The sequence below is a fragment of the Tupaia chinensis genome, unplaced genomic scaffold, assembly GCF_000334495.1.
Source record: "Tupaia chinensis unplaced genomic scaffold, TupChi_1.0 Scaffold000144_1, whole genome shotgun sequence".
NCBI classification, from domain to species: domain Eukaryota; kingdom Metazoa; phylum Chordata; class Mammalia; order Scandentia; family Tupaiidae; genus Tupaia; species Tupaia belangeri.
Genome location: NW_006159614.1, coordinates 324,280 through 334,527, shown reverse-complemented (window position 1 = coordinate 334,527; position 10,248 = coordinate 324,280). Strand labels below are relative to the sequence as shown.

The 10,248-nt window shown below is 48.7% G+C and overlaps 2 protein-coding genes and 1 long non-coding RNA gene across 5 annotated transcripts in view; 2 read left to right on the top strand and 1 right to left on the bottom strand.

Moving 5' to 3' along the window:
• Positions 1 to 4,941, top strand: part of TTI2 (TELO2 interacting protein 2) — a gene marked incomplete at its 5' end in the record, with an annotated part of 9,448 nt that extends 4,507 nt beyond the window's left edge. The window contains 3 exon segments of the mRNA XM_014586505.2: positions 659 to 821; positions 3,073 to 3,223; positions 4,749 to 4,941. Coding sequence (XP_014441991.1) covers positions 659 to 821; positions 3,073 to 3,177 — 268 coding nt within the window.
• The window catches only part of MAK16 (MAK16 homolog), a gene marked incomplete at its 5' end in the record, with an annotated part of 7,298 nt that continues 424 nt past the window's right edge, over positions 3,375 to 10,248 (bottom strand). Inside the window, 9 exon segments of the mRNA XM_027770561.1 lie at positions 3,375 to 3,861; positions 4,243 to 4,308; positions 4,720 to 4,830; positions 5,545 to 5,619; positions 8,184 to 8,238; positions 8,865 to 9,016; positions 9,192 to 9,256; positions 9,351 to 9,460; positions 9,547 to 9,596. Of these exon segments, the coding sequence (XP_027626362.1) occupies positions 3,658 to 3,861; positions 4,243 to 4,308; positions 4,720 to 4,830; positions 5,545 to 5,619; positions 8,184 to 8,238; positions 8,865 to 9,016; positions 9,192 to 9,256; positions 9,351 to 9,460; positions 9,547 to 9,596 (888 nt within the window).
• On the top strand, positions 5,558 to 8,858 carry LOC114007238 (uncharacterized). 3 transcript variants are annotated; one of them, XR_003548851.1, is made up of 4 exons: positions 5,558 to 5,683; positions 7,864 to 7,989; positions 8,110 to 8,302; positions 8,449 to 8,858. It is a non-coding gene; the product is annotated as an uncharacterized LOC114007238 (long non-coding RNA). The 3 variants fall into 3 exon arrangements; XR_003548849.1 differs by having other exon boundaries at positions 7,864 to 8,302; XR_003548850.1 differs by having other exon boundaries at positions 5,561 to 5,693; positions 7,864 to 8,302.

Below are 10,248 nucleotides of genomic sequence, written 5' to 3'. Positions count from 1 at the left end.
CTGTTCTTTGGCCAGAATTGCAGTCCCTGGATTAGGGGAGACCCTGGGAGACTGAGCCCATGAGGCTGCTTCCTTAGAGAACGAAACTTCTGAAAGTAAGCAAGGCGTTCTTTTTTTTTTTTTTTTTGGGGGGGAGAGATTTTTACTGTAGGGCGCGTGCGCTCGCCAGACAGACAGAGACATAGAGACAGAAAGCGAGAAATCACCCCCCAGGGGGGATGGTCACGCCACAATCCCTTCTCCTCCATTCTCCTCTCGGGATCTTGGGCATGCACGCACACGCACCCGGCGTGAGTTTTAAGCCACCAGGTCCGGGACACGAACCGCGGTCGACTACGTGGGAATCCAGCGACAGCCATTATGCTAACTGCTGGTTCCCTAAAAGTAAGCAAGGCGTTCTGGGGCCAGCTGGGTGTATGTGTGTGTGCACGTGTACATGTACACACGTGTGCAAAGGCAGTGCACTGTAGAAATGGGACGTGAGGTTAGATCTAGAGTCCTGCCGATTTTGTTTCCAGCGCTGTGGTCTTTCATGCCACTGGACCGACTTTAGTGCCCTCGTCTATAAAGTCGGGGCTTCCCACTACATCGGCCTGTGACATCTTCTCCAATTTTAATATCCTCAGAGTATGAGCCTGGTGTTTTCCCTTGATTCCAGAGTTTCCTGCAGACTTGTGGTCTTACTCAAGGCGCTCTTGAAGCTGATATGTGATGTGGCGAGGGATCAAAGCCTCACACCTGAGCCTGTCAAGAGTGAGCTGCTCCGGGAGGCCACGGACTGCCTGATCCTCCTGGACCACTGCTCTCAAGGGCAGGTGAAGGTAGGACTGTCAACTTGCTGTAGCTGGGTGGGCCTCGTTGTCCTTAAAGAATCCCGTGATTGGCTCTGGCTTACTTTTTTTGTACCTGGCAGGTCTGGACATGAATGTGGAGTGTTTTAGATCTCCACCTCTGAGTTCTCTTACCCCTCAATAGTTTCATCAACACCTTATTCTTTTTGAGAGGTTTTCGCTATAGGGTGCGTGTGCTCGCCAGACAGAGAGACATAGAGACAGAAAGCGAGAAATCACCCCCCAGGGGGGATGGTCACGCCGCAATCCCTTCTCCTCCATTCTCCTCTCGGGATCTTGGGCACGCACGCACACATGCCCGGCGTGACTTTTAAGCCACCGGGTCCGGGACTCGAACCGCGGTAGACTACATGGGAGTCCACCGACATAGCCATTACGCTAACTGCTGGTTCCCAAACACCTTATTCTTTAAAAGCTCTTCAGAACCATTTAGACACAAAGGCAAGAAGGTTAGCAGATATTGCTGGGGCTAAGGACAAGAGAATGCACAAAAGAATCATGTATTTGTGAAATTTGAGTTGTGTTCTTAATGAAAAGACAGTACGGGCTATGATCCACTGAGGAACCCTCATAGGGGTCGAATAATCCATGTACCAGAAATGTTTCCAGATTTTTAGGCAGTCATCTCTGAGGTAAACGGCGTCCCCATTCTCAGTTATCCACATGGGAATTCTTCCTTTGGCTCCGTATTCCACAGAGGTTTAACACAGCACGTAACAGCTGTGTGTGACTACTGGGTCCTTGGAAAACTCAGGATACATTTTTGCAACAGATGCACTAGTTCATTTGTGGAAGTACTAGAGTCATTCCTATTTGTTACTGTTGAATTATTTGACAATTGACAGTCTAAAATCTAAAAAGAAATTACGCCATTTGGTTAAATTCTGGAGATTTTACAAGTTGGAAACGCCATATTTTATTGTTTCATGGAAGGGAAGCGTGCGTGTCAAGCTTGTGAAAAGTTGTGTGGTTATGGTGACTGCTCTCAGTTCCAGCGACGGTTCATGAAACTCTGTGCTGGTGATTTTGAACTCAGTGATGCCTCTTGGTCAGGGAGCCCCACAGAGGTTGGTGACAACAAAATTAACGCACTGATTCAAACCCGTGTGACACAACAGAGATTGTAGAAACACTGGCCAGCCATCGTTCGAGTGTCTGTGACCACCTGAGGGAGCTGCGATACATAAGCAAGCTCGATGTCTGGCTTCCTTGTGGCCTCAGAAGTTCATTCGACGGTGCACGCGGACATCTGCGACGTGCTCACTGAACGTGAGGAAAACGATCCTTTTTTGGCGTGACTGACAAGTGGTGATGAGAGGCGGATTGCTTGTGACAAACTGGCGCGAATAGTCTTGGTCCTGACTTGATGATCCACCTCAAATAACGCCAAAAGCAGACGTCCATCAGGTTATGCTCTCGATGTGGTGGGACTTTAAACAGTTTGAATGTGTGCTGTCGGCAGCTGGACAGTGTGAACGAATCCATCATTCAGAAGCGTCCGGAGCTTGTAGGAGCTGTGCTCCACCATGACAGTGAGCCCACTTCCAAGTCTGATGACCCACCCGTCCGACTTTGGGAGCTTCAGTGGGACGTGCTGAACACGTGTCGCCTGACTCGCACTGTGACTTTCCACTTGTTTCGCTCTTTACAACTCGTGTGGTGTAACGTTCAACTCGGATGAGGCTGTAAATCAACACCTTGTTCACTTTTACACGGATAGGTCCTTCTATGAACCAGAATTATGAAGCTCACTGAAAGACGGCAAGTTATCGAACAAAAGGGGCAGTGTATCCACCTTTGTTCTTTATGTAAATGGCCTTTGAAGACGGATAGTACGGCATGACTTTTCCAGCAACCCAGTGTTGCCTCATCTTACCCCACTTACATACCTCCTGAGGTTGAGGGCAGCAGGAAAAGCAGTCATATCCTGAGTGTTTACAGCAGAGCTTGTTTTCAGATCAGCTTAGTTGCCCTGGGCCATCTCAGCCAGGCCTCTTTCCTTGGCAGTTTCAAGCCCTGGATCCAGCTTGATTTGCCGTGGGTGGGGTGGAGGGGCTATGTCCTAGGCCACAGGACAGGGCCCGGCGTGCTCACATGTAACATGGCTGTGTGCAGAGCTGTTCCCTAGTGTCATCTGGTATTTGAGTATGATACCAACAGAGGAAAGGGAGGGAAGTAATTTTAAAAACACAGACAAAGCCTGCATGCATTCCTGTTTCAGGGTCTCCTGGCCAAAGCTCTGCAGAGCTGTGAGGACAGCACAGTGGCAAGCTGCCTAAGGAGAGTGCAGCAGACGGCGGGAGACACGCCTCGCGATGGGACGTGAGATTTGTGTCACTTGCCAAGAGGAAGTGACTTACTCCCCTGAATCTGTGAGTGAAGCTCCTTCAGGAAGAAGGTATTTTACACATGTTGTCGGCCTGAGCTTTTTCCTTCTCTTTCTGTCCCTACAGACAGGGAAAGGGGGAAGACAAACGGGAACCCTATGTTATACTAAAGTTAGGAAGAAAGGACAGCAAGAGATTTAGTGCTTACAACTTAGGAATATTTTAATATTGCTAACCTCAGCGGAGCTTCTCGTCTGTTAAGCTTCCTGGGCTTAAGTGGTCACTTCAATACATGTGTTATAAAAATACTCTTCACAATTTAAGGCTTTCCTCCACTCCAGATTTCTTGTCCCAGTCAAGTGGCACAAATAGTAAAAACTCAAATCCTCTGTTATATACAACACAGCAGCAGCGGCAGAGCTGGGGAGGGTGTGTGCGCGATAAAGGAAAAGGGGTCCGATGACAGATGTCAGGACAAATCACACGGCTGTGGCCTTGGCCTTGGCCACAGGCTCTGCCTCCTGCTCGTACTCAATCTCCACGTAGGCTCGTTTTCTCTGCACAGGTCCTTTTGTAGGTGCTTTGCCTTTGTGTTTGGCATTAAGGGCCTTTTTCTCTTCCTCCTCACTGGAGGATTTGTCATCCTGATCTTCATCGCTGCTGGCATTCAGCTTATCCATATCCTAACGCAAGAGAGAAGAGAATATGCCAGGCCTTCCACACTGCCTCCACTGTCCCCTCCCTTTAGCACCATCCACTAGAGAATGTGTCATCTGTATTTCAGAAACCCCACTGTTTAAAAAGTTCAATCTGTTTGAGGGCTTGCCAGAGAGGCGAGACGGCACCCCCACGGCAGATGGTCACGCTGTAGTCCCTTGGCTGTTCCCTCAGGATTTGGGGCACGCATGCACATGCACCTGATGTTTTTCAAGCCATGGGTCTAGGACTTGAACCACACAGTTGGCCACGTGGGATCCAGCTGCCTCAACCACCATGGCACTGCTGGCCCCGAAACTTATTTTTGGGCATGCCAAAGGATAATGTTTTCACCCCACAGAACTCACCTCAAAATCACTTAAGTCACTCTCATCCACCTCCTCATCTTCCACAAACTGTTTTTCTCCTACATCCTAAAATAAAACAAAACCATTAGATTTAAAAGACACACTTGAAGATTCAGTTCATTTTACTTAATACAGTCTTTGATAAAGGACAACCAGAATCACAGTCCACTTAGCTTGGCAACCAAAATTTAGTTCCTCTTAAATGTGGTACTTCTGAATTTACAGGGATTTTGTCCATTCAAGAAAAATTCTAGAGTGCCAATAAATAAGACATTATTAGTTTACAAACAGTCTGGCAGAGTCTGGAGTATAAAGAAGCCACTGCTAGACCAAAATTAATCTCATGATAGAAAAGATGATCAAATTGTTTTTGGTTAGGGGACTAAAGACAAAGACGATAGACCCTATCTATCTCAGTTCCATGAAAATTAATTTAGTGTTGTGGGCTATTGCTTGAAAAAACCAAACAAGACTGACTTCATCATCATCTTCATCCTTCTCCTCAGCATCTGAAGAGTCCGTCTCTGCCTCCTGCTGTTCCAGGGCCTTGTCAAAGGCATGGATTGGGAAGTTGTAGATGTCGCCATACTGAGAACACAAACAGACTGCCTTTAACATCTCCCTGTTACGCTTGCAGTTCCGCTGCCAAGAAGCATGTCATTTTTTTCCTGAGTGATTAAATGGGGATGTTTAATTTGATGAGCCATATTCCTGTTTTCCTCCGGCCTACAGCCAGCAATGTCTCAAAAGAACCTTGCTGACGTTTAAATAATCAGTGGTCACAGCAGAGGTCACTGCTGTGGAGAATGGGACCGGAGCATCTGAAGTCCAGTCAGCTATTAGGTTTTTGGGAAAGTCATGACTCCTTTTTGCATAGAAAAATACCCCACGGCTTTCTCGGCCACCTAAGAGAAAGCTCACGTACGGGGACAGATGTATGTGCTAGTAAGGGGAAATGCTGAGGCAACGGCACCTCTTCACGTGTCTGGATAAGTGGCACTAAAGACCAGAAATGAGGATGAGGAACAAAATCCTACTGCTCTGAGTGTTTGGGAACTGGGCTTTGGAAAAATGCCCAGGTCTCTTCCGTGACTGGAGGGTCGGGGCAACCAGAGCCCTTTCCGTGACTGCATCAGTGACTTGGCGGTGAGGCAGCCACGCTTCTGGGTCTATTTTATTCCACTGTCCCAGGGGTAATCAAAGACGGGGTGGGGTCTTCCAGCAGCTTTAGAAATAAAATGCATGTCGTTGCATGCTGCCCCACGCGGAGTTAAAGTCTGCCCAGAGCTCCTGACTTCTTACCGTGTCCTGCTTCAGTCTCTCCAGTAACTCCTTCTCGATGGCGCTGTCCAGCTGAGCGGCTATGAGTGCCTTTTCCTGGGTGGAGAAGAGCAAGCCCATTGACGTCACTAGTAGTTACTGTCGTCAGTAGTTACCCTCCGTACGTAAAGGTGGGAGACACCACGCTCCTAGTATCTTTATTCTTCGTACATAAGAGAGGTGATGTAATTGTTCCCCTCCCATGTCTATCATTGAGGGTGCTTCTCCAGCCAGGTATGAGGGGACATGAGAAAACTCAGGAAACTGGAATCAAATACAGCTCATTTGGTGGGGAGCACAATGTACGTTCTACACAAACCTTTTGAAGGTTTTTTCATATTTCTCTTGAGAATGTTGGGTTAAAATTTTTTCATTATAATTTTTTTTTAAAGAGGTTTTTGTTATATGGTATGTGTGCTCACTGGAGACAGAAGCAGGCAGAGAGAAAGTGAAAAGGCACCTCCCAGGGGGATGACCACACCACAATCTCTTCTCTTCTGGGAATCTTGGGTGCATGCACATGTGCCCGGCATTAATTTAAAGTCGCCAGGTCCAGGACTCGAACCAGGGTAAACTTTGTGGGAGTCCAGCGATACAACCCTTACACCACCTTCTGGTCCCTTAATTAAAAAATTCTTATGGTAAGGGACCAGCAGTTGGTGTAATGGCTATGTCGCTGGACTCCGAAGTAGGCAATGGCGGTTCGAGTCCCCAACATGGTGGCTTAAAACTCATGCCAGGCATGTGTGCGTGCGTGCCCAAGATCCCGAGAAGAGAATGGAGAAGGGATTGCAGCATGGCCATCCCCCCTGGGGGGGGTGATTTCTCGCTTTCTGTCTCAGTCTCTGGCGAGCGCACATGCCCTATAGCAAAAGCCTCTTTAAAAAAAAAAAAGGATGTATTTAATTCCATTTGTTATTTTTAATTTTGACCAGAGAGAGAAAGGGAATGTGAGAAAGCAGGCCATCAGGTCTAGGACTTGAACCATGGTTGGCCATGTGGGTACCCAGTGCCCTTAACCTCCATTCCACCTGCCTGCATCTTAAATTCTCAATGCAGGAAACATATGTCTCCATACACTGACCTGTGTCAGAAAATTAACAGCCCTAAAGCTAGACTTTGTAAAAGCTGAGAAAAGGGGACCTGGACTTTCATCCATTTATATTTTCTAAAACCACATTAGATTCCATGTGACAGAAAACCCTTCCTCAGGACCAGTAGATGGCGTAATGGTTACATTGCTGGACTCCCACATAGTTGACTGCGGTTTGAGTCTCAGACCTGGCAGCTTAAAAGTCACACTGAGTGCTTGTGTGTGAATGCCCAAGATCCCGAGAAGAGAAGGGATTGCGGTGTAGCCATCTCCCGGGGAGGTGATTTCTTACTGTCTGTCTCTCCAGCGAGTGCCAAAGCTATCTCCAAGAAAAAAGAAAACCCTTCCTTCGGGGTTCTCTTAGGAGATGGCACCAGCCTGTACCACCACCCCACAACCACACAACTCTGACTCTTGCACTGGTCTCCCAGTGACTGTCACAGAAGGGTCTGTAGTGCTGCCCACGGAGACTGGGGCTGGGTTAGAGGTGACAGTGCTAAATCCCAGTGCTAGGGACAGGGCACATGTGGATGTGAGGAGGCTGCCACGCCATTCCATGGGTCTGTACCGTGGGACTTAGACTCAGGACAACCTACTGACGGGGCAGGAAGAAAACACTACCTGACTCTGTCCATTAAGCAAATGGGTGTGTCAAATGAGGTGAGCAAGGAGAGCTCTTGACGCTGAGCGTGGTGGCCTCGCTCCTTTACTCAAGCACAGCACAGAACTACGTCTGCTCAGGTATGGGGTAAGGAGATGCACAGGAGGCATCAGGGTTTTTGTAGCAGGATAGTTATAAAGGTACACCGGTTATCTAAGGGTTTAATGCTTAACAGAGCAGGACTGGTAGACGAGCCATGCATTCTGTGTACTTTTCACAAAGTGTGACCAAAATTCAGAAAACACGGCAGTCAGGGCCAGAGCAGAAATCCGAACCGTCAGGTGCGTGGAGATTAAGGCAGCCGTATCCCATACAGCACACTGCACCGTCCCAGCCTCGGACCCAGTGGCTTGAGGAACATACCAGGGACATGTGTGCACACCAAAAATCCCAAGAGGAGGAAAAGGGATTGTGGTGTGGCCATCCCTCCTGGGGGTCGATTTCATACTTTCCCTCCCTCCCTTTCTCTGGAAGCACAAGCCCTACAGAGGGTTGGGGGAATCCATCCACTGTCAGCCAGTGTGAGTGCTCTCGTGTGTCATTACAGAGGTATTAGCGTGTGTGCACAGAACAGCCAGACTGCTGGAGCAAACGTGATGTCAACAGGCAACATGGAAATGCTGAACTTTGGCCCTCAGGAATCCCAGATACAGGTGGTGGGTCTGTATTTAAGGTATTCTTTCTGTTCCTCGTAACGTACAGCCCCATGGTTTAGCCTGCTCTGCAAGACGTAATGCTAAGGTATGAAAAACCTGATGGCCACTGTCCTGCTAACTGTCTGCATCGTTAGCAGGGCCCGGATCTCAGGAGCCAGCCATGTAGGTGGCCAGTGAAAGTGCAGACCCTGTGACACTCAAACAAATTTACCTCTCTTCTCTTCTCCCTGCGCTCCACCTTCTTGCTCAAAGGAACAAGTTTCTTCCTAGGAGAAATAAAACACATTATCAGAAAACCCAAGCTCATGTGCTCTGTGTTCCTATTAAAAGGTGAGAAGAAAAAAGGGTTGGAATTTGTTTTGTAGAGCTCAGCTCAATTAAGCAAGAATACTAGTTAAAAAGTTTAACACTTAATACTATAGAGTCAGACATTTTCACGTACCTTAATGTGGCTTTTTTTTTTTTTTTTTTTAAAGCATTCTGATACTTTTGAGGAGAATTTACCATACCAGGATTAATGCTTTGGAGGACTAAGAGAAAGGAACTTTCTGTAAGGACTGACATCACCCTTCGCATTCTCCAGAGGTCACAGTGACAATGCTGCAGAGCCTCATGCTCCCCTTTATTCACGTTTTAGGCTGTACAGACTCCCTGGGGCGTTGTGAAGAGCACGCCTGAGGCTGATGTGCAGCACTGCCTTGCTGAGCGCTCTGCAGATCAGAGGGCACGCCTTTACTCTGCGCTGCGCTAGCGCTTCCTCTCAGCCGGCCCCACCAGAGCACCCGGGGCTAAACTTAACAGAAAGCGTCAGGAGAGCGTCAGTAGAGGTCGCACGCTCAGCTCCGTACAGTGCTCCCAGGGGAGAAGGTGAAAGCACGGTGCAGACACTTACTGTCGCTTTAGTGTCAGCTTCCTGATTCGAATGAGGTACTGCGTTATCTTGGTGAATCTCTGCTTACATTTGTGTCGAATGAAACGGGGCCAGTAAATTAAATTCTCGTCTATTTGTTCCAGAGCTTTCTCATAGTTCTTACTGAGCCGGACCTACCAAATGGGAAAAGGAAGTGAGAAGGGTGGGGGAGATTTATCCGGTCCTCACGGACAGGGACACCCACAGGGCCCCATGAGGATGGCTGTAAAGGTCAATCCAGTGCAGGGACAAGGAGAAGCACGTGGTCATTCTGCTCCCAACTGGGGTTCACTGTAGTTGTTGCCTTACCCGCTCCCAGAGCCGCCTGGGAAAAGCTGCTCGCTCTATAACCTTCATATACAGGTAGCACTGCCCTGAAGGACGGAGTACATGAAATGCCGTGAACGTTAAGACAGAGACAAGCGCTTAGGAAGGAACAGTTGTCAGGGAAGTTAAAATGGGCCTCACCCTTCTCCTCCCGGACAGTGGCATACTGGCTATTTGCCAGGGGACAGGATGACCGATTACACAGTCCAGTCAGGCTGTATTCATTTCTGCAGAAGCCCTGAGTCTTGGTTCTAGAATCGGAGAAAGAAAGCTTATGAACTAGTTACCGAGAGGGCAGCTGATGGGGTCTCAGTCCAAGGTGCAAACCCAGACTCACCTTATTTTGAAGGAACAGAACTGCTTATTTCCCAGCGTGTCCCAGATAACCTGTAAGACACGGTAAAGGCCCATGGTAACTGCTCTGACCCAGCAGAGCACACTGACCAAGAGGACAGCCTCAGGGCAGTGCCTCTTTACAGAGACAGGAAGACTCGTCATGCAGTACCCCGAATGCTGCTTTTCTTCACACAAGTAACAGGTTCTTACAGAAAACAAGTATGAATTAGGAACAACCACGACCCTATTCCCCAGAGAGAAAATTTCCTTAACATTTGATAAATATTTTTATATGTATGTGTACATATTTTTAAAATCATGCTTGTATACTCCTTAGGGATGGAGGGGTGGAGAAAGAAAGCACCCCTGGGCCTGGCAGGTGGCATGATGGTTAAGGTGCTGACTCCCACATGGCCAACCACGGTTTGAGTACCAGACCTGGCGCTTGCTTTCTTACTCTCCCTCTGTCTGTCTCTGGTAAGCGGACAGCACCATTCGGGCCTGGGGTGTAAATCATCTGCCCGGCGTCCCACCTGGAGGCCCGCAGGGCACGAACCCTCACCATGCCCACGCCCTGCCCGGCCTCCAGCGACCACCAGGACCACTGGCGAGGCCGCTCCGTCCTCGGGCCGGCTCCTCCGTCTCCCTCCCGCCGAGTCCCTTGCCAAGTCGTCCCCGCAGGGCCGCGCTCGGTGTCACTGCC